The sequence below is a fragment of the Convolutriloba macropyga genome, chromosome 4, assembly GCF_964194025.1.
Source record: "Convolutriloba macropyga chromosome 4, txConMacr16.3, whole genome shotgun sequence".
Classification (NCBI taxonomy): Eukaryota; Metazoa; Xenacoelomorpha; order Acoela; family Convolutidae; genus Convolutriloba; species Convolutriloba macropyga.
Genome location: NC_134471.1, coordinates 7,346,716 through 7,371,316, shown reverse-complemented (window position 1 = coordinate 7,371,316; position 24,601 = coordinate 7,346,716). Strand labels below are relative to the sequence as shown.

Here is a 24,601-nt window from a genome sequence, read left to right as displayed (position 1 = left end):
TTATTCCAACACATTTGACTTTTCGTCCTCAAAAACGGGATAAACAGGTAGCGCCCAGCGGGCATTAAGTTCTCTTAGATCTTTTCAGCTCTGTTTCAGCACAAACTGTTTTGGAGACTTATACTTATGGTGTGAAGGGCGGTTCTTAGAAGTTGAGCCCCATCACCCCCCCCCAATCCCTACCCCTGCACATCGTTCATGCCGTAACGGCCGCGTGCAGACAAAGACCCCACTATAACCGTTGCCCCCCCCCCCCCCCCACTGTTGCCCCCCATCAGCCCCCGGTGCAACCTCCCCCCGCTGCGCTCACTTCACACCCCTTCAATTAAGCTAAAGCTGCCCTCACTAATCCCTGGCTAGCTACTGTCGAAGTCAACCGGTCGTTTGAGAGCAGCTCGCCCGACGCTAGTGGGTTATGTTTTATATGAATTGACAAGCCCCTCAAGTTGAGTAGTTCGTATGTTGATTTTCCGAAGGCTTCGACATTTTTATGAAAAGATAATAGCTCTTTCAAGATTATTTTTAGTGCAAAAGGGATATCCTAGATTAGAAACTTGTGAAAAGTTTAGTGTTTCTTTACGCTCCGAACTTTGAGGCAGCACTGCGCTCATCGAAACAAAAAGACTGAAAACAAATTGTTGACAAATATTCAATTTTTGCAGCTAAGTTGCAACAATTTATCGTTTAGGTATAATTTTTGGTAATATCTATAAATTTACAGTGGTGTACTTCAATTTTCTTCGGGGTCGGCGGTGAATGTTTATTGCATGCAATCTTAAATTGAAAGATTCAGATGCATTTTTGCAAGAAATATCATGGTCTCAGAGGTTATGAGAATATTGTTTTACATAGGATGCATACTAGTACAAAAGTTGATGAAAGAATCTTCTAGAAAATTCTTCAATCTTCTGTAAGATTTCTGACTGACTCTCACAAGGAGAGCATTCACTCTTAGGAGATTCTTATATATAAGCATGATTCGTATCATTACTAGAGTCTACCAGTATCAAATTTTATGGAAAAATTTAGTTTTGATGCTATTTACAGTGTTTGTACCATTCCTTTTTTTTCCTATCCATTTTGATTCAATATGGTTGCATGCATAATTTTGGTGTTTTCCACATTATCTCATAAGCCAACTTTCTTTGTAATTGTTTGTTTTGGTACAGTTAGATGCTTGTAATGGTGAGAGTTTTGCAGGAACACCGCTCAAGTCATCAAAAAATTTTATCGGAAAATTTGTGCCAGAATCCTGTAAGATCATACAAAATAACTGTTTGCCCGCGACCCGTGCATACAAAATAACTGTTTGCCCGCGACCCGTGCATACAAAATAACTGTTTGCCCGCGACCCGTACATACAAAATAACTGTTTGCCCGCAACCAGGCTGAAGTCCAATAATGAAGTGACCTCTGATCAGACTATCTTCGAGCGCGCACCTTTGCATCGTGCCCTCCAATTACATTATCTGGAAAATTCGTCTAGCTCAGCAAAGTCTGGACAATGGTCTGGAACTTGTCTAATTAGAGGTCATAACGGTATGGGATTGTCTGTTCAGAGGCGGATTCGATCGCATACTAGTCTGATCATGGGTCGCTACGGCCTGGGACCTCAACCTGGGTAGCAGTGCGACTTGATCTGGACACTACAATTGAAAGGCTCTTTTTGGGATAGTCTGCTGAGGTTGCGGTGTATACATGAGTGTTAAGAGACAACCTCATTTTGTTTTCTGCTTGTTTTCGGCGACAGCAATTGACTCCTTTTTGAGGAAATTCTTGTCGATACATCGCGGCTGTACGAAGGGACATCAGAACTCAAACAGCACATGCTCAGCTCCCTATTGAATGTCTATTTTCTTATAATTGTTATATGCAAAAATTATCTTAACTATGAAATGTCAATTATTCTAAAGTTTTAATTCAAAATGTACATGACTGGATGTCCGTGAAATTGGCTGTAGAGCCAAAAAATTTCATTGGAGTAAATGGAGTATTGAAACGCTCGCACAACAATAGGTAAGTCATTAAAAACTAGAAAATTTGTTTAATTTTAGAAAACAAAAATCAAAAAAAAAATTAAGTTATTTATCAAATTTTTGTCAATTTTCTCTACGAAAAACGTTCAATACAAACAAAACAGGTCAGGTGTTAGCATTGTATCTAAACTTTCCTCACAACGCCATTGAGTTATACCCCAAATTTTCTCCCTTAATCAAAATCGCTCGAAAAATAGATACATAATATGAACGAAATTAGGAGACAAGGTTTATATCATATTTTGCGCAGTGGTTTCGCCAATTTTTGCGAAATTGAGGTACTTTAAATAAGTAAAATAAGTAACAAGTCTTGCAGCACGTTTTTGCTCATTTTAGGTACCTATTTATCTCATTAAATGTATCTCTAATCCGCAATTGAGCCTAATTAAACGCGCGCTTCTGATATAATTGTTTTGAAATACAATTGTTTTAAATTGTGGTCTTTGTTGTAAATATCTGTAAGCATCTGTAATTATCTGCTTCTGAACTTAATATTTTGAGAAATCTGTTTAATGAGTGTCAGAGAGAGACAGCAGAATGGTGGGATTTTTCAAACATCAATAGACGTTTGTAAACCTGTAAATGGACTCAAAAAATTATTAGACACCTGTAAACCTGTAAAAAGACGCATAAAGGATGGGTTTTGAAAAAAATTGACATAAAAATAGGCGCAGAATGGAGGATTTTTGCAGAAAAAAGTATTGGATACCTGTAAACCTTTAAATGGACGAAAAAAATATTGAATAAATTGATTTTAACAATTTCAATTGCTGAATGCAAATGGGAATCACTCATTTAATCAAATCTAGCAAGAAAAAAACATAGGTCATTTCACAAGTATTTTCTTACCGAAATTTCGCTCTGTCCTCTCTTGTCTTGTTATGGACGAACGAGAGGAGTTAAGAATTTGCTTCAGGAAAAACCAGCGTTTTATTGGTGGAAAATTTTACGGAAATAGTGACGGAACAAACAAAAATCTCTGTTGATGAAAATTCCATTTTCCTTTGCCATAAATTAAAACTTAGCGAGATTTCAGAAATTTAATATATTTGTCAAATTTCGTAAAAGTAAAACAATAATGCTTGAGTACAAATCTAAGCCTGAAAAACCATGAAGTTGTTAGTGTATGGTGTAATATTAACATGTAAACTACTTTTAAATATTTAATTGATATCAAATACTATAGCTTTAAACCACTTTTACTTGCTCAAAAGCGCGCTTTAAGTTGGTCTTAATCGCTGATTGTAGATCCATTCTGTGCATAAATTAGATACAGTCAGTGCGAACTCGAGTTACGTTGCGTGCGAAAAAGAGATACAGAAATCGAACAGATTCGTGATACATAGTGCGGAAAAATAGGATACACAGCTTGTATCTCAATTTCGCGGTTAAAATTTGGACACATTTGTGAGCACGGGTTGCGCAATTCCCTTCATTTTTTGCCTGTTTTTGCCAAAGTATCCATTTTTCCCAAAATTGTGTAACTTTCTTTGTATTAACATAAGAAGTACAAACAAAAGATACAGAGATCAGGCAAATTTGCCCGTGACGATTTGAGGGCGCGATATTCCCGCCGTGATATTCCTCTGCGGTGATATGCTTAAGCGTTAAGCCTTTATTCAAATCCCACTTAAAGCTGTAAGACAATACGAAAGCGATAAATTGCTTGATTTTGCCGAAATTCCAGCAAAATAGCTAAAAAAAACCTCAAATTACCACAAAATTTAATGCCATAAAAAGGTCAAACAACTATCAAAACAGGCCTGAAGTTAATACAATATGATAATTAAACCTTCTTAGTAAAAATACTTTTTGTCAAACCTCAATTTCTTCCCTCTCAAAAACAGTGGCGTGAACAAAAACTACTTGCTTTTCGCGCTCAGTTCTTCAGTTTTGTTCAGCACCCAAGCCACTACAATTTTTTCACGCATTTCCTTGCTTCAAAATTCACTCCAATAAAATTGATTTAAAAAGAGAATTCTCCAATACTCCTCTTCGAATCGTAAAAGCAATTAGAAGCGCAATACTATCCTACTGAAAAAAGGACGGCGGCTGTTAATAAATAAATGAAATTATTTTGAATTTACCATATCCCATTTTTGAGCAGGAAAAGTTAAAAGCTTCAGGCTAAAAATCGATCAAGTGAAAATTCGCATAAAACAGCCGGCAGATGGCCGGAAATTAGCCACGACAGACGCTTGTGGCTTTCGATAGAATTGAAAATAAATAAGATAGATTGGCCACAAGTGCTCTTAAAACCATTAGACTTTTTGGGTTAGATTCTGACTGTCATTTTTATGAGACATATGCACTCTAAAGAAAAAACCCTAAAAGAGCTTTTTCAAATTTAATATTCGAAATAAAAATTCAAGACTCTAATACTCAAGCTTTAAGGCTTGTACGTTTGGAACTAGTTAGATGCGCACTAGTGATCTTTAGCTAGTAAAGGTTCATAAGATTTGAAGTTCATTATGTGAGCTCAGAACTTATTTCTTTAGTGAGATAAGTCACGCATTCGACCTAAAAGCAGAGAAAAAGACGTCACAAAAACAAGTTTTAACTGCAAAGCAGTAGAAGTTACTGAAATTGAAAAACTCAGTTTTCGCAAGAATCATCGATGGAGACAACGAATTAAAATGCATAGCAGCAAAAATCCTGATGTACAATCCAAAGAACTGAATAAAGAACTTAGAAGTACTATACCTGACCAGCAGATCATTGAAGAATGTAAGCCAAAACACAAGCAATAATCTCAAAAAAGTTGAGAAGCTAAAGCAATCAAAAAACTAAACAAAAATATACTCATTGCTAAAACTCTTGAAGCTTGTAAACCGGAGGCAAAAGTTGATCCCTATAAAAATACCTATTTCAAAAACATGTTCAAAACCAATTTTTTTCTTTGAAATTGGTCCAGTATTATATCTGCAAGACATGAAAAACATTCATGGGCCCTTAAAGATCGAATAACTCTGAAAATGACAGAAAAATTCAAAAAAATATAAATCAATTGCAAATTTTAGCGAGATGTTGCTGAAAAGCGTTATATTAATATCTTTAGAACCATTTCTTGATCTCTAGATGCTATCCAGTAACCAAATTCCCATCTTTAAAAAATTCAATTGGTCATAAAGATCGATAGACTAGGTACAACACATTAATTAGAAAAAATTCCAAATTTTGTCAAAAAGTAGAACCTCGTTCTATTTAATGGTTGAAAACCATTTCATTGCGCCCAGCAACTATGTAACTATATATACATTCAAACTCTGGAGGAGGTTAACTGGCTACTGAGGTACTTTAAAATTTTTAAAATCGAAATGTCAAATTGTTGGAAACAGTTCCATTGATTCTAAGATTCATGTAGTAACTTTTTTATCAGACCGTGGAATAGGTTTTGTGGCACTTGAGGCTGAGCAAAACTCATAAATTGACAAAAACTTTCCGAAAAATTGAAAAAATTGAAGTTTTTATCAAAAATGCTAAAATTTGAGACATTAAGATTAGAAGCTATGCAGTGCCCTATTACTAAACCTAAAAAGAGATTCCCTGGCCCCTGAGTTTCGAAAAAAACTCAAAAAACTTTCAAAAACTTGAAAAAAATTGCAAAAATGAGTATCATTTTGCGTGTTTGTGTTTGTATTACCAAAAGATGTAGCTCATAGAATCGTCATAACAACTGTTTTTGTTTCGCAAAAGTCCTTCATCAACTTTTAAAAACTTCAACCTAAAACTAATCAAACAAAAAACTCAAAAAATCACAAAAAAAACATGAAAAATTGCTCCATTTTGATCTCAAAAACACCTAAAAATGATTTTTAGCCTTAAATTAAGGTTATCCCAGCAGTTGCACCACTCGAAGCACTTGAATCACTACTAAAGCCCACTTTGGGCCTCTAATGAAACTTAACATCCGCTCGGTTTTCCTGTTTATCCCACTTTGAAAGATTAAAGTCATTGCAAAATATGTGAAAACATCTTAAAAAAAACAGCGCACCAATACAATCCAAATTCTTTCGTTTGTAAAATATCATGATGTCCTCAATAATAGCAGCTATCGCTTCGCGGCTATTAAAAAGACCGCAAGACTGATATAATTGCCACAAAACTTCATTTAGGAGCTATTGATAACAGCATGTTCAGTAGTCGACTTAACGGCTATAAAATTCGTGTATGCGTCTGTAAATGAGTTTTACGCATAAGAGAGGTTGCGAATTATGTAGAAAATTGTCCGATTTGCTGATTCACTAATTAGCAAACATCAAAAATATTCAATTTAGTGGTCGGAATGATGATTAAAATATTACTATTTGATCTAATTTTGGTATAATTTTTACATGAATTGATTTTTGATTTTTGGTTAAGTATAAAATCATTGGAAGCAGAACAAATTGCCCATTATGGTAATCAAGGGCGCAGTTGAGGTCCAGACAGTCCAGAGAGCCCAACCCATCTGTGTGCCATTATCCGGTCTGACTACAAATGAATACGTCATCAGAATACTCAAACTTACTGCAGTGCCAAACTGACAGAAGGTACACAGACTGATCAGGGCATATGGGCTGAAACATATTTTCCTAAAAGTAAAGCTACCGAGATCTACCCCCCCCCCCAGTAGTAAATAGAGCAAAGAGCCTTTAACTACGCAAATTATAACTGAGGGTGGTAAAAAAAATTGGGGCAGCGTAGATTCTGCTCGAATGTTTCTTACCATCATAAAATATTATAAAATGAAAATTTTCACCTCTATCATATATAATATGGTTGTCATCCGGCCTCTTTTTAACCTGTAAAAATTAAATTCACCGAAAAACGAATCGACACCTGGGAAGGTAACCCAGATTGAGGTCCAGAAACAAACGGACTTTTGATCAAAACAGGGAAATTACAGGAACTTGGCAGTCACTTCAGTCTGGACAAATTCTTATTAGAGGTCATTGCCGTCCGGGAGGGATTGATCATAAACGCTTAAACGTCTGATCAGAATTCAGTTTGATTGCAGACTGGTTTGCAAACAATAACATAACCGACTAAAGTCGGGCGAATTGCTCTCAAACGACCGGCGAGCGGTTGGTTTCGCCAGAAGCTAGCCACAGTTAAGTGAGGCTAGCTTTAGGGGCGTGAGGTGAGGGTAATAGATGTTGACATCACGCCACATAACAGCAGCTGAAGTGCGGCATCAACAAAAGAGTTGAGGAAAAAAGAAGGAAACGCCAACCGACAGAGAGAAAAAGAGAGAGAACTAGGAATATTTTCCATGATGAGATTCGACTCTGCAACTTCTAGTTTTCCAGCCTTGTTAGTAATTAAATCATAAAGAAAAAAAACAAAGTGCAAAAGTCGAAAGTAAATTTTCCACATTTCGCAGTGAAAAATTCTTCAAAACCATTTTTGTATCTGTAGTTCTGTCAAATAGCCCACCTGCAAGACTTCGTTGGCCAGTAATGATTGTTAAACTCGTGAAAAGGATAAAATTATTCAAAATTTAAAAAAAAAATTCAAATTGTAACAAAATCTTGATGAAGTTCGTGATATTAAAATTTTCAGAACCCTTTCATTGCCTCAAGAGCCTATCCAGTAATAAGTGCCATAAAATTGAAACTTGATAATAATTTTTCAAAACTTTAAAAAAAATTGAAATTTTATCAGAAAATTGTGAAAACTGAGTCATTAAAAATGATAACTATTCCATTAACTAGAAACTATGCAGAGGCTTTTTATCAAACTTTGGAGGTGGTCCCTGGGTCCCTGGTGCCAGAAAAAAAGTTTCATAAAAAAATTCAAAATTTGTGAGATTGAAAAATTGAAAACTGTTCATAAATTTTTCAGTAACTTATTAGCAAACCCTCAAGGAAGTTTTCTGGCCCCTGGGTATGGAAAAACTTGAAGAATGACAATAATAGTTAAAAAAAAATGAAAAAAAAATTCAAGGTTTTTCAAAATATGCTACATTTCGTGATGTTAAAATGCTGGAAACCTTTCCATTACCGCTAGAAACTGTACAGTAATCTATTCGAGGAGGTTCCTTGACACCTAAGGCTGAAAAATTCCAAAAACGACTAAAATTTTTCAAAACATGAAAAAAATTTTGAAATTTATTTTAAATTTGCGTTTTTGTTTGTACCAAAGATTTGATTCTTAAAATGGTCATAAAAAGAACTTATGTCTTGCAAAATACTTTTATGAACTTTCACTAGCCTTAATTTGAAACTAGTATAGCAAAAAAGTTCGTAAACTGACGAAAAACACGAAAAATTGTAACCTTTTGGGCTCAAAATTTCCTAAAAATGACCTTTTAACCTTAAACTACGGCTTTTCCGTTAGCTTCATCACAATAATCACTGGAAGGACTAATGAAAGCTGCCATGGGCATCTAATGCAACCTAATGCGCATTGGGTGCTACCTGTTTATTCCATTTTTAAGTACGATAGGTCAAATAGGTCAGACGAAAAATCGGTCAAGCGAAAAATTGCTTTAAAAAAAGACCAACACGACTAATCTAATTGCTACAAACTTCGTTTGAGAGCAATTTATAATATATCTGGTCAAAAGATAGTTTTGTTTTTCAATTCAAACATGTATTTTTCATCAATATAACCTGTGATTAAATGCAACTGAAAAAACTTAGTATTATTTTTAAAAATATACGGATAATTCATATTTCATGTTTGGCTGCTTGTTGTTAAACTTTTATGAACTTTCCTAAACTTTTATAAACTTAGAAGTAAGTCATAAAAAACCCAATTTTCTCAAAGGTTTTTAAAATTTATGTTTATATCTTATTTTTGAACCCGCTGACTTTATATGACATGGGAGATTATTCCATTTTTCTTTTCATGAGCATCGGGGAATATAACAAACTTTTATGCCCCAGTTTCTTCTTATACCCAAATTTTTCATAAATGGAATTTCTTTGACTACAACTTTTTCATAGAGTGGGAGTTCTATGGTTACTACTTCTCGCAAATATATGCAATTTACTATTAGTCTGAGATTAAGCAAAAATGGGGGCTCTTTCCACGACATGACATAGCTAAAATCTTTAAAAAATCCCTGATAGGCCAGGATTATAGGACATCACAAAAGCAGAAAATCAAAGCACAATTAATATACAGCACATGGGAGAAGGTCAACGTAAGGAAACCAGAAAGGGGTGGACATCTAACAAAAAATGGATTTTTATAAAAAAAAACCATTTCACCCAACAAAATTTAATGTTTCAAATTAAGGTTTTATTAAAAATTCAAATTCAATTTCAGTTTTGTAAAAGTTATTTTACTTATCTCAAAATTTTTTCTATCACGTTCTATGACAACAAAATTTTCATAATTCTGTGTTTGCCTAAAACTTAATTTTTCAAATTCTTCTTAAGTTAGTTTTTTGAGTTTACTTTCCCTCCTTCCCATGAAGTTTTCAAAACTTTCATGAAAATTCCATTCCATAGAACTACCTTTTTATGAAAGATCTATGACTTCAAATTTTCGTAGACGCTATAATATGAAGTAATTTTATAACTTTTTGAATTATGGGGTCAACATGGCTAGCTCAGCTTCAATTGTTATTGCCCATTTAGTCATCTCGAAAACCCTTCATTGCACTGTTGGCAGCTGTTTTTGAAGATGCAAAACTGTTTCTGGCATGCAAATTTTAAATAAAACTAAGTAACTCAATTTGGTATTTTTTAAATTATTGACGTTTTGAACTTTTAAATCTTAATTAATTTTGCGTTCCTCATTCCCTATACAACTCGGAAAAATAAACTAAAAGTAAAGTTTGAATCACATTCCAGTCTTGATCAGGAATTTTTTTCACGTCATCCTCTTAAGTGCGTCATTTTTGCTGATAAAATGGCCACCGTTACTGGACAACTAACTGGCAGTATAATTGGATTGTTAGACAGTTTATTTATGTCTTCAGGACGATTCGATTGAATCATGTAGTACTCTATCCGGCAAGTTTTTTCCGAGATTTTGAGCACGATTGTTTTTATATGTCAGATTGCCTTTTTTCTACTTACTTTTGTGTCCTTAAATATCTCATCCCGCAGCGCAGGAGGCGCTTGGAACGTATTGCTCAGAAAATCGCCCAATGTTCTTGGACGAAACGCTTTCTAGATGAAGGGGAAGAAAATCTGGGAATCTGACAACCAGATCACTCATTAGAAGGTAGGATACAAAAACAGCAAATCTACCATGGAGAAAGAAATAGCAACAAACAAACGATTGGCCACGCTATAATCGACGCTTAGACGGTGAGGAGGTGGCATTTTGTTTGGGTTTCACTGCTAAAAAATGTGTCATTGAGACACAGAGTTACTTGCAGACTGACAAAAAGTAATAACATAGCTGGCAGATTGCCAGAAAATAGCCGCAATAGATTCGTAGATCGGCAGTCTAAAAAAAACAGTAAAAAAGACGGACCAAAAAAATTCGTCTTTTCATTGAAGGCTGATCTGTTATTTTTTGATTAAAAATCTGTAAAGTTATTGCTGCCTCTATTAGCTGATCTCAAATAACCTTCATTTAGAGTGACACACACTCATCTGACCTCATCTCTTTGAATTAAATAAATAAAAGTCAATTTCAAAGTGAGGAAGTCATTTTTGAGAGTGAGGTAAGTCAAGTGTGACCAAAAATTTAATCACGCGCATGAACAAAAGAACTCGCTCAACTAAGAGCGAAAAATGACGTCACACATGCAATTCAGTTGAAATTGCATGAACGAATGAACAAAAAGTGGCTGTGACGTCATATGGTCGTAACAAAAATCATGACGACGAAATAAAAAAAAACAAGAGAAGGCCAATAATAGCCCCAGCTATCGCTGTGCGGCTATTAATAATGTTTTCCGCATAATTGTTTGTTTTCGGTGGTCATCAACAGGAGCAATCCGACAGTTTAATGAAGGATTTCCAGGATGAGGTGTGCTTTCGCAGTCGTCCTTATCAGACCATCCAAGACCGAAAATGCCTCTGATTAGACTAAACCGCACTTGACATTTTCTGTGCTCTCGATGCGCGTTGGAATCCGTCTATGAACAGACTCAAGTGCGCTCGGCAGTTTTTCTGCGCCCGGAGAGACCTGCATTCCAGATCAGACCCAAATGCGCTCGAATCGGTCGATCAGACCCAACTGCGCTCAGACCAACTTCGTCCAAGCACTTTCGATCAGACCCAACTGCGCTCAATTGTAATTCTGATCAGACTCCGGGGTCGAGGAGCCACCACTGTAAAACACTTAAAAGTGTAAGATAGCCGGTTAATGCGGTGAATTTTTGAAAGATTTGGAGTTTTTATTGGTGAATGCGGTAAAAAAAATTCATTTGAAATGTCTTCCTCTACAGTTAATTAAGATCCTCTAAAGGTGACCAGAATTTGATCTCAGCTGTACAACTTGGTTCTGATCAGAGCCATCGGACTTTAGATGAGTCTCTGATGAAAACACTGCTTGTTGTTGGCTCGTGACAGAGTCAACACTACTCAGTGAAAAAAACTGAAAAGATAAAGCGCTCACAATGGTCGCTGATCAGACTCACTTGCGTTCGAAACGCTTTCTGATCAAAAGGCTTCGAGCGCAGGATTATCGACTATCTTGCTCTCGAACCAGTTATGATCAGACCCAGTTACGCTTGAAGCCGTTTATGATCGGACTCAAGTGCGCTCCAAAACACTTCTGATCAGACTGAAGTTTGCTTGAAATAGTCTGATCAGAGAATAATTTAATTTATGAAAAAATGTTTTAATTTCATTTCATAAAAACTGATTTTGGCAATAATGTAATCAACTATGGAAGCACCCTTTCTGAAACTAATGCTCAGAAAAATAAAACACAGCTGCTGAAAATTTATTGGGTATACCGTTGGTACACATTTCTGACTCAATTGAACGTATAAAGCGTTTCATAAAAATGGTTTGATCTACAGTTAATTAAAACTCTCTAAAGGGGACTGGCATTTAATATCAGCTGGCCTACTTGGTTCCGATAAGAGCCATCAGATTTTAGATGAGTCTCTGCTCAGAACGCTGCTTTAGTGTTGCATCTTGGCAAAACTAATATCTCTCAACAAAAAATACAAAAAATTGAAAAAGTAAAGCACTCAATTAAATTTCTGATCAGACTCACTTGCGCTCGAGAACGTTTCTGATCAGAACCAGTTGCGCTCGAAGCTGTTTACGATCAGACTTAAGCTCACTTGAATTTGCCTCTGATCATACTCAAGTGCGCTCAAAATTGTCCTGTAAATTTTTGCAAAAAATGGTCAAGTTTGCGCTCAAAATGGTCTGATCCGTACAATTTCGAGTACACACCTCAGCCTGGGTTAGCAGGAAATGCGCTGCTATTTTATGGCGAAGTGGGAACACAGTAAATGGTCCCCTAGTTCAAAATCAGTAACCCAAAACAAGCAAAATTTGAGTGGGATCAGTGAAACTATTTCATGAGTGGCGTAGTCAAGGCTCCCCAGGATGAGGTCCCAGACCGAAACCAGATATGTCCAGACCGGAATGAACGCACGAAGGGGGTGTCGTGCGTTCAAAATTACACGGTCTGGAAACACGGATGAACGCACGATGGTCTGGACATGAACGCACGATGGTCTGGACATGAACGCACGATGGTCTGGTGAACGCACGATGGTCTGGACATGAACGCACGAAAGTCTGGACATGAACGCACGAAAAATTTTTGTGCGTTCATTTCCAGACTTTCGTGCGTTCATGTCCAGACCATCGTGCGGTCATGTCCAGACCATCGTGCGTTCATGTCCAGACCATCGTGCGTTCATGTCCAGACTTTCGTGCGTTCACCAGACGGAAAAAAATATTACCTGCTGGGGTGCAGTGCAGATCCTTGAAGCTGAAGACAGAGAGGGTTCCAAAACTCCACAAATCCAGATATTTAAAGTCTTTTTTTTACGTGAGGAACATGAACATCTTTATACTAATAGTAGACATCGTTTTTTGCTGGCGTGAGCAAAATTATTCAAGGTGTCTATCTATCAGCATTAAGAATAAAATGAACCTCTAATAAGATAAGACTTTTTTTGACACTCATTCAAGAAAGCTAAAATCAACATAAACATATATAACACATCATAAACACACATCATAGACTCAAACCAAAACACCGAAGCGAGAGACGAGCGAGACAACGCGAGAGACGAGCGAAAAACGAGCGAGAGAACGCGAGACGAGCGAGAGACGAGCGAGAGACGAGCGAGAGAACGCGAGACACGAGCGAGAGACAAACGAGAGACGAAAACACGGGCGAGGGAACGAGGGGAGGGGGAAGGGAGAGCACCGAAAAATCTTGACGCCCGAAAGGCGTCCCACCCATTTTTAACTCTATATTTTTAATTTTTTTTTTAAAAAAAACAAGCAACACTTAAAACACATAACTTCTGCACCAACACCAGCTACATCAAATATTCTTTTTGCCTTACACTCTAGGAACACTGGGAACAATCCACATCAAGTTTGGTTTGATTTGAACAACTCTAAGACCTAATCAAAGAGACCTATTTTTAAAAATTATTTAAAATTAAATATTCGAATTAATCGGAAACTGACGTACGAAAAACTAACTTTTTTCCTACGCAAGCTATAGCAAAAATTCTTTTTGTTGTAGACTCTATATACCCTGGGGATATTCCATATCAATTTTGGTTTGATTTGAACAACTTCTTGATCCGATAAAAAAGACCTATTTTTAAAATTCCTTTTTCGAGAAATTCGAAAAGTTCCGTATGAAATACTAACTTTTTTCCTAGACAAACTATAGCAAAAATTCTTTTTTTCCTACACTCTACCTACACAGAGGATACTCCATACCAAGTTTGGTTCAATTTGGACAACTCTAAGACCTAATCAAGAAGACCTATTTTTAAAAATTATTTAAAATTAAATATTCGAATTAATCGGAAACTGACGTACGAAAAACTAACTTTTTTCCTACGCAAGCTATAGCAAAAATTCTTTTTGTTGTAGACTCTATATACCCTGGGGATACTCCATACCAATTTTGGTTCGATTTGAACTACTTCTTGATCCGATAAAAAAGACCTATTTTTAAAATTCCTTTTTCGAGAAATTCAAAAAGTTCCGTATGAAATACTAACTTTTTTTCCTAGACAAGCTATAGCAAAAATTCTTTTCGGCTTACACTCTACCTACACAGGGGATACTCCATACCAAGTTTGGCTCAATTTGGACAACTCTAAGACCTAATCAAAAAGACTTATTTTTAAAATTACTTATTCAAAATTATTCGGAAATAATAGCAAATTTCCGTATGAAAAACCAACTTTTTTCCTAGGCAAGCTAAACCAAAAATTCTTTCTGTTTTACACTCTCGATACCCTTGGGATACTCCATGCCCAGTTTGGTCTGATTTGGACAACTCCTTGACCCGATGAAATAGACCTATTTTCAAAATTCGTTATTCTCGAAATTCGCAAATTTCCGTATGAAATAATAACTTTTTTTCTAGGCAAGCTATACCAAAAACTCTTTTTGTTTTACATTCTACCTCCAAAGGGGATACTCCATACCAAGTTTGGTTCAATTCGGACAACTCTAAGACCTAATCAAAAAGACTTATTTTTAAAATTACTTATTCAAAATTATTCGGAAATAAAAGCAAATTTCCGTATGAAAAACCAACTTTTTTCCTAGGCAAGCTAAACAAAAAGTTCTTTCTGTTTTACACTCTCGATACCCTTGGGATACTCCATGCCCAGTTTGGTCTGATTTGGACAACTCCTTGACCCGATGAAATAGACCTATTTTCAAAATTCGCTATTCTCGAAATTCGCAAATTTCCGTATGAAATACTAACTTTTTTTCTAGGCAAGCAATAGCAAAAATTCTTTTTGTTTTACACTCTACATACCCTAGGGATACTCCATACCGAGTTTGGTTTGATTTGAACAACTCCTTGACCTTATCAAAAAGACCTATATTTAAAAATTATTTAAAATTAATTATTCGAATTAATCGGAAATTAACGTACGAAAAACTAACTTTTTTCCTACGCAAGCTATAGCAAAAATTATTTTTGTTGTAGACTCTATATACCCTGGGGATACTCCATACCAATTTTGGTTCGATTTGAACTACTTCTTGATCCGATAAAAAAGACCTATTTTTAAAATTCCTTTTTCGAGAAATTCAAAAAGTTCCGTATGAAATACTAACTTTTTTTCCTAGACAAGCTATAGCAAAAATTCTTTTTGGCTTACACTCTACCTACACAGGGGATACTCCATACCAAGTTTGGCTCAATTTGGACAACTCTAAGACCTAATCAAAAAGACTTATTTTTAAAATTACTTATTCAAAATTATTCGGAAATAATAGCAAATTTCCGTATGAAAAACCAACTTTTTTCCTAGGCAAGCTAAACAAAAAATTCTTTCTGTTTTACACTCTCGATACCCTTGGGATACTCCATGCCCAGTTTGGTCTGATTTGGACAACTCCTTGACCCGATGAAATAGACCTATTTTCAAAATTCGTTATTCTCGAAATTCGCAAATTTCCGTATGAAATAATAACTTTTTTTCTAGGCAAGCTATACCAAAAACTCTTTTTGTTTTACACTCTACCTACAAAGGGGATACTCCATACCAAGTTTGGTTCAATTCGGACAACTCTAAGACCTAATCAAAAAGACTTATTTTTAAAATTACTTATTCAAAATTATTCGGAAATAAAAGCAAATTTCCGTATGAAAAACCAACTTTTTTCCTAGGCAAGCTAAACAAAAAGTTCTTTCTGTTTTACACTCTCGATACCCTTGGGATACTCCATGCCCAGTTTGGTCTGATTTGGACAACTCCTTGACCCGATGAAATAGACCTATTTTCAAAATTCGCTATTCTCGAAATTCGCAAATTTCCGTATGAAATACTAACTTTTTTTCTAGGCAAGCAATAGCAAAAATTCTTTTTGTTTTACACTCTACATACCCTAGGGATACTCCATAACGAGTTTGGTTTGATTTGAACAACTCCTTGACCTTATCAAAAAGACCTATATTTAAAAATTATTTAAAATTAATTATTCGAATTAATCGGAAATTAACGTACGAAAAACTAACTTTTTTCCTACGCAAGCTATAGCAAAAATTATTTTTGTTTTATAATTTAGGTACACATGGGATACTCCATACCGAGTGTGGTTTGATTTGGACAACTCCTTGACCCGATGAAATAGACCTATTTTCAAAATTCATTATTCGCGAAATTCGCAAATTTCCGTATGAAATACTATCTTTTTTCCTAGGCAAGCAATAGCAAAAATTCTTTTTGTTTTACCCTCTACATACCCTGGGGATACTCCATACCGAGTTTGGTTTGATTTGAACAACTCCTTGACCCGATGAAAAAGACCTATTTTTAAAATTCCTTATTCGCGAAAATCGCAAATTTCCGTATGAAAAACTAACTTTTTTCCTAGGCAAGCAATTGCAAAAATTGTTTTTGTTTTAGACTCTATATACCCTGGGGATACTCCATACCGAGTTTGGTTTGATTTGAACAACTCCTTGACCGGATCAAAAATACTATATTTTAAAATTAAATATTTGAAATAATCGCAAATTTCCGTATGAAATACTAACTTTTTTCCTCGGCAAGCAATAGCAAAAATTCTTTTTGTTTTACCCTCTACATACCCTGGGGATACTCCATACTGAGTTTGGTTTGATTTGAACAACTCCTTGACCCGATGAAAAAGACCTATTTTTAAAATTCGTTATTTGCGAAATTCGCAAATTTCCGTATGAAAAACTAACTTTTTTCCTAGGCAAGCAATAGCAAAAATTCTTTTTGTTTTACCCTCTACATACCCTGGGGATACTCCATACCGAGTTTGGTTTGATTTGAACAACTCCTTGACCCGATGAAAAAGACCTATTTTTAAAATTCGTTATTTGCGAAATTCGCAAATTTCCGTATGAAAAACTAACTTTTTTCCTAGGCAAGCTATACCAAAAATTCTTTTTGTTTTACACTCTACATACCCTGGGGATACTCCATACCAAGTTTGGTTCACTTTGGACAACTCTATGACCTAATCAGAAAGACTTATTTCTAAAATTACTTATTCAAAATTTTACGGAAATAATAAGAAATTTCCGTATGAAGAGCTAACTTTTTCCCTATCCAAGCTATACCAAAAATTCTTTCTGTTTTACACTATCGATACCCTTGGGATACTCCATGCCGAGTTTGGTCTGATTTGGACAACTCCTTGACCCAATGAAATAGACCTATTTTCAAAATTCGTTATTTGCGAAATTCGCAAATTTCCGTATGAAAAACTAACTTTTTTCCTAGACAAGCAATAGCAAAAATTGTTTTTGTTTTAGACTCTATATACCCTGGGGATACTCCATTCCGAGTTTGGTTCGATTTGAACAACTCCTTGACCCGATCAAAAATACTATATTTAAAAATTAAATATTTGAAATAATCGCAAATTTCCGTATGAAATACTAACTTTTTTCCTGGGCAAGCTATTACAAAAAATTCTTTTTGTTTTGCACTCTCGATACCATTGAGATACTCCATGCCGAGTTTGGTCTGATTTGGACAACTCCTTGACCCAATGAAATAGACCTATTTTCAAAATTCGTTATTAGCGAAATTCGCAAATTTCCGTATGAAATACTAACTTTTTTCCTAGGCAAGCTATACCAAAAATTCTTTTTGTTTTACACTCTACATACCCTGGGGATACTCCATACCGAGTTTAATTTGGTTTGAACAACTCCTTGACCCGATGAAAAAGACCTATTTTCAAAATTCGTTATTTGCGAAATTCGCAAATTTCCGTATGAAATACTAACTTTTTTACTAGGCAAGCTATACCAAAAATTCTTTTCGTTTTACACTCTCGATACCATTGGGATACACCATGCCGAGTTTGGTCTGATTTGGACATCTCCTTGACCCAATGAAATAGACCTATTTTCAAAATTCGTTATTTGCGAAATTCGCAAATTTCCGTATGAAATACTAACTTTTTTCCTAGGCAAGCTATACCAAAAATTCTTTTTGTTTTACACTCTACATACCCTGGGGATACTCCACACCAAGTTTGGGTCACTTTGGACAACTCTATGACCTAATCAGAAAGACTTATTTCTAAAATTACTTATTCAAAATTTTACGGAAATAATAAGAAATTTCCGTATGAAAAGCTAACTTTTTCCCTAGCCAAGCTATACCAAAAATTCTTTCTGTTTTACACTATCGATACCCTTGGGATACTCCATGCCGAGTTTGGTCTGATTTGGACAACTCCTTGACCCAATGAAATAGACCTATTTTCAAAATTCGTTATTTGCGAAATTCGCAAATTTCCGTATGAAATACTAACTTTTTTCCTAGGCAAGCTATACCAAAAATTCTTTTTGTTTTACACTCTACATACCCTGGGGATACTCCATACCAAGTTTGGTTCACTTTGGACAACTCTATGACCTAATCAGAAATACTTATTTCTAAAATTACTTATTCAAAATTTTACGGAAATAATAAGAAATAAAGCTAACTTTTTCCCTAGCCAAGCTATACCAAAAAAATCTTTCTGTTTTACGCTTTACATACCCTGGGGGTACTCCATACCAATTTTGGTTTGATTTGAACAACTTCTTGATCCGATAAAAAAGACCTATTTTTAAAATTCCTTTTTCGAGAAATTCAAAAAGTTCCGTATGAAATACTAACTTTTTTCCTAGACAAACTATAGCAAAAATTCTTTTTTTCCTACACTCTACCTACACATGGGATACTCCATTCCAAGTTTGGTTCAATTTGGACAACTCTAAGACCTAATCAAGAAGACCTATTTTTAAAAATTATTTAAAATTAATTATTCGAATTAATCGGAAATTAACGTACGAAAAACTAACTTTTTTCCTACGCAAGCTATAGCAAAAATTATTTTTGTTGTAGACTCTATATACCCTGGGGATACTCCATACCAATTTTGGTTCGATTTGAACTACTTCTTGATCCGATAAAAAAGACCTATTTTTAAAATTCCTTTTTCGAGAAATTCAAAAAGTTCCGTACGAAAAACTAACTTTTTTCCCTCGCAAGCTATATCAAAAACTCTTTTCGTCTTGCACTCTGTATACACGTGCTATAATGTACAACAACCTTTTGACCCTATTGAATTTGCCTATAATAGAAACACAGAAGTCCGAAAAACCATGCCGCAAAATAATCTATTGAAAAATTTGTTAGGAAAGAACAAACACGCTATAAATCGAAACTAACAAGGACTAAAAATTTTTTGGGCTCCTTAGTTGTGCTCGAAGTGGCTGAGCATTGTAATCAGATAGGAGACTTCATTAAATTTAAAATAGAAGAGTTTATATTTAATGGCCGTCAAAACTATTTCCATTTTCTCCTCTGTATCTTCCACAACGAAACCAAAAGGAACAAATTTTTGCTCTTGCATTGTAACTAATTTCAGTTTCTTGACAACTCGGAGTTTTCGGAGCACACAGCGTTCCACATCTCCACGAAAAAAGAAGAGAATATCGCCGACAAAATACTCGTCGCCACTTAGGTCGTCGTCAATTGAGACACAAACAAACTTATCAGCAACACATCCTCGTCCGTAGGCCGCCGATGATAAGAAAAAATTTCCAATTTTACGAAAAAACAGTTTCAAATTTGGATTTTCTGTGCGAAACTTCCTTGTCTCAGTGTTTTCTACAAATCCGTAACATTCATCTATTTTTTTCTTCTCGTTAAAAGTTGTGAGCATTTCAGTCAGACAGTCGTCTTCTACAGTCATTTTCGCGATCATTTTTGCTCTTACAAATCCTCGTACTAGCAGCTGACACTGGTTTACGGTTCCTGTGAGTGGTGCAATCAAAAGTCTGTTGGCCGACTCAAACATGGCAGCAGATGCGGTGAACAATGGTCCTATATTTTTCGCCTGCCATCCTAGATGCCGGAGTAGATGAAAATTTATCGACTCCATCTTATTTGTTTTCTCCGACATGCTGATGCAGAATTCTGACAGCAGTTTATCACAGAAATTAGCATTCTCGTTAGATTCAAAAAGTTCACGAAGAGCAAAAACCAATTTTTTGAGATCCACTGCGTCACTTCTTCGTTCTTCACCATGCAAATACGGAGGGAAGATTATGGCTGACAAACAAAACAACAAAAACTTCACTTCCTTGGCTTTGAAGCTGGCTAAGGCTTCGAGGCTTCTGACGTTATTTTTGAACTCTTTCGGTAAGTCAACGTACTCGAGGAACGAATTAATTTCAGCTTTATGATCTGCATCCATTTTATTATAATGATGTTGAAGAAGATCTTTTGCTACACCAAGAAAAATTCGGTGCATTGGGTCAATTGGAGACGAAAGGGTTGATTTGAAATTACATCAAAAGCTTTGCTTCTACCTTTTACGCCATGAGTTTTGACCTCGCAGTCCTCTTTTGGTCCCAACTCCGCTCTTAATTTATCAATGCTTCCATTCTCTAGCTCTTGTATGTTTCTCATATGCGAATCGAATGAGCGCATTTCAAAAGAGTGATCATGAGGGTATCGATGTGTGTATGCTAGATGAATTCCTCTCTGTGTGCATAAAGTGCAACCATAGTAACCGTTGAACTGCTTCATTTTGAGTACTTTGTATTTTGCAACCAGATCAGTTACTAACAAGATTGGCTCAAATGTAATTGTCAATTCTTCTTCATTGAAAGTGAGCTTCTCCGAAACAGACAACTCGTTTTGTATATGCTCAAAAAAACATCAAAATCTGGATAGCCTGAACCAACAAACAGCGCTCCTAGTACAAGATTTTTAAAAAGTTGTCGCGGCTTAGGTGGTAGATCAGCAATAGCAAAGAACAGCGGCCACGCCGAGGTTGTCGGAGTCTTGCAAACAGCAGCTCCATCTGTGTTTACAATTAACCTCACAATCACCTCCCTTTGATCATTCATGGCAAATTTTGGCATTAGAATATCGCGCGTGTTAAGTTTCTTTTCAGCGTACTCAAACATTTCGGAAAGAGAAGTCTTCACAATATCGACAAGCAACGGGCGAAAATTCATTAAAATCAGCTCCCCTTTCTCAACCAACGTCCTGTCACACTGATAAGAGCTGCAGAAGTCTTCAAATTGTTTTTTAACTGCCCACGGCGAAACAGATTGACCGTCAAAGAGTAGCTGATCACGCTTCAAGAGATCGTTCAAAAGCGCATCAGAAGCATTATGGACCGAAACAATAGCCAAAAGCGAGGCTTTCAAAATCTCCACAGAAACACCTGATACTTGATGCAAAAGCCCATTTGAATCATTACGTTCATACGACACAATTTCATCACCACTATCGTTAAAACTGTGGTTGCTGAACAGATCATGTGCCGTGTTGCTCTGAAAATGGTCCGAAGGCAAGCTAAAAACGGTGCTACTAACTCCATCTGATGAATCATTGCATTCTGGACTTCCAAATCTTGCTAAATCATCTCCGTCACAGGCGGGGCCACAGTTGAGAGGAATTGAGCTTGTCTCCGAAACAACACTGGCATTTGAATCTTCGCTATAGAACTTGATAAGGTCAGTGAGCAATGAGGAACGCACATCCCTTGCATTTACTTTTATTCTGGGAATCACTGTTCGTTTTCGTTTTGAGGGCTTCATACCTACTTCGCTCATTTTATCTTCTGACTCCTCTGCTTCTATACCGTGCTCGGATACATGTCCACAGAGACAAAACTTATTATTTTCTCCGAAAAAATCTTCATTGTAATATGTAGTCAGTTCTTCGCCCGGCTTGATTTCACGAATCGCTCGCAGTCGTACGCACTCTCTGCCTTTGAAGCCACCACTCATGTAGTAATCGCAGTTTGGGACACACGAGTGATTTGCCCACCTTGCGACGCCAACTAACAATTTATCGCCTTCCATAAGTGACCAGTCATCAATCACACGATCTTTTGGTTTTTTTGCCAGCAAGCCTACAGCACATTTGATTTCACCTTTTTTGATTATTTTTCCACTGCGATTCACCAAACAGTGCCCGCCGAAATTGTCAGCTTCGATACGAAAACCTTCAGTGAGAGCACATTTGTAAATTTCTTCCATATCCTGACTCAACTTTTTGAAATCTCTGTCAGAATCAATCAAATTCATGTAACTTTCTTGGGACATCAATTCTGTGAGCAAATGTATTTCATTGGCCGTTTTTTGAACATAACGCTCAGCGACAAAACCTTCAATTTGGGCCAATTTTTCGCAATTATCCATTTCATCTTAAATTAAAAATTACATTGAGAAACACAAATTCTTGAGGAGCTATTGCAATATGAATATGATACAGGGAAAACAGTCCGACTTCAAAAATCCCTTCAGTTCTAGCACAAAAAAATCGACATAAATGGGAGTAATTTTGATAACTGCCTGCTAAAGCTGCATGATGAGAGAACACATAGCCACCGATGAATTAAATCAAACCAATCGTTAAATCAGAAGGAAAATCTAAGCAAGAACTAGACAAATGACTTCATTTACAAATCAAATCCACAAAATGAATCAATTTTGTCATAACTAACAACGATTAGAGTTACAACTAACTGCGCCGTAAAATTTAGGCAAAAACTAGACAAATGTTCTGTTTCTTTGTAACCACTGTCATGATAAGTTTAAATCAAATGTCAAGTTTAAATATAGCTAAATTAGAGGTCTAACTGAAACCTTTCCTCTTGGCTACAAAGGTTTTACAAGTAAACTATTGTTATTTCATTCCGCCTGATTGTTCGCAGTCGTCGGCGTCTCTGATACTTCTTGCCTATGTTCAACAACCTCAGCATTTTTAAGATAGCTTTTCCTCTCCCTTCCTGATTGGTTTGCAGAATCTCTCGCCTTCCTCAGTGCCATTCGAGGTGTCAAAGGATACTTTTGCTTCACGACGTCTAAACAAGAGAAAACTCTCTGCATGAGTAATAATTTTTAAGAATAAAAGACAGATGCTAACTTATTGCAATTTTTCTAGAACTATTTTTTGAAGAGTGAGATCAACAGAAAAGTACAAAAACCTTCAAACAAATCTTGTTTTTCTAGAGGCGCTTCTGTACGTGTGCCTGAGCTCTGACTGTACATCATCTGATCAACCAAGCCGTCAACTCCAAAAATATTTCTGCCCAAACAACGGCCAAGTTGAGATGGATAGCAGTTTGCCACATGGGTCTTCATCAGATCATCTCCCTCGAATTCAACTCTATGAACTGGGTATGCGGTCCTCAAATCTGGATTCTCGTCAATGCTTTGAAACCCAAACTTTTGAAGAATGGAGATTTCCTGAACGTCTTCGAGCTGAAATAAAACACCTTGGAAAAAAAGGTTTCGTGTTTGATTGAACAAAAATTCAAACCAACCGTATCATCGAGCTCGCCCAGAATTTTGCGTCGCTTCTTGTCATACTTTGCTTTAATTCCAACCCCCACTTGTTGTGCACGGTTCATTCTTTCGTCGTGACCTTTCAAGAAGTCTTCGAATACTTTGCACATGGAAGTTGAGCAGCTCTAGAAATTAAAAAAAAGTATTGAGAGAGCAAAGTTTTGGACACTTTACAATAAAAATATGTATAATGTCAGCCAATGGTTTGGTAACTTTTTCCAATTAAGGGATTGAACAATGAAAGCAAAAGCTTACGCCATTTTTCAACAGCAAAACAACAAACCTCTGATTTGTCAGCAGCCGTTGTCGCCTTTGGCAGAAAAAGAAGTGACCGTGTCTCTTTGTTTGGTTCTGCGACTGCTTTTGTGGGGCCAACACTTTTTTCTGTTACTTTTGCTCTGGCTTTTGCGGGACCAAGACTTTTTTCTGGGCACGTTTGAGGCATCTCTCTTTGCGTAGCTTCAGTCAGTTCGGGAGACGAGAAAAGCAGATCAGGTGAGTCGACATGAGTAGCTGCAGGTTGAGTTGCGCTTGTTGTTCCTGGCCCCTCCCAGAGAAAGGGGGGTCGCTGTCCTTTCTTATAAATTTCGGCCGCTTGCTTCTTGTATTCGCGCACTCTCTCGGCCGGACCTCTACCCAAATACAGCATTCTGCGAGGATCGCGGTTGTGTCGTATGAATTCGTACTCTCCAGGTTGTAAGGCGAGCTTCGCTTCGTCAGAATAACCTCTGGGCCAAGCAATACTATTGAGACCCGTCGATACACAAGCTTTTTCGTATATGAAAACAAACAACGTATTTCTATGCTCATGACGAATGCTGCGTTCAACTTGTGTTTCCGGGTCCGTCTCAAAGCTGGGAATTTTTACTTGCCTCTTAGGGCGATCGCTGGAATTGGCCATAGATCTGAAAGACAGATTGAAAATTATTCACATCGAAGCAAGTCAAATAGTTGAGTACAAACAAGTAGAATCAAAGAAAACAAGATTGAAAGTCATTATGTTTCTTGTGGGTTCATGAGTGAAACTACACACTATCTCATAAAACAAATTTGGAAGCTTTGATTCAGTTTAAAGCATTAGAAATCTAAACTAACTCATAAATGTAACTGCTGCATCTGAGTCCTGTTGCATCTGACTG

At 36.3% G+C, this 24,601-nt stretch overlaps 1 protein-coding gene across 5 annotated transcripts in view; it reads right to left on the bottom strand.

Moving 5' to 3' along the window:
- Positions 1 to 1,116: 1,116 nt before the first annotated feature.
- The window catches only part of LOC142338240 (uncharacterized), a 97,739-nt gene continuing 74,254 nt past the window's right edge, over positions 1,117 to 24,601 (bottom strand). For 3 of the 5 annotated variants that reach the window (XM_075387905.1, XM_075387906.1, XM_075387907.1), the window contains exons 4-6: positions 6,429 to 6,595; positions 1,618 to 1,814; positions 1,117 to 1,369 (exon numbers count right to left, since the gene is read on the bottom strand). In XM_075387905.1, the coding sequence (XP_075244020.1) occupies positions 1,124 to 1,369; positions 1,618 to 1,814; positions 6,429 to 6,595 (610 nt within the window). In that variant the 3' untranslated portion in view covers positions 1,117 to 1,123. Of the gene's footprint in view, positions 1,370 to 1,549; positions 1,815 to 6,428; positions 6,596 to 12,858; positions 13,095 to 24,601 lie in introns of those variants that run through there. The other 2 variants (XM_075387908.1, XR_012758964.1) reach the window with 2 other exon arrangements.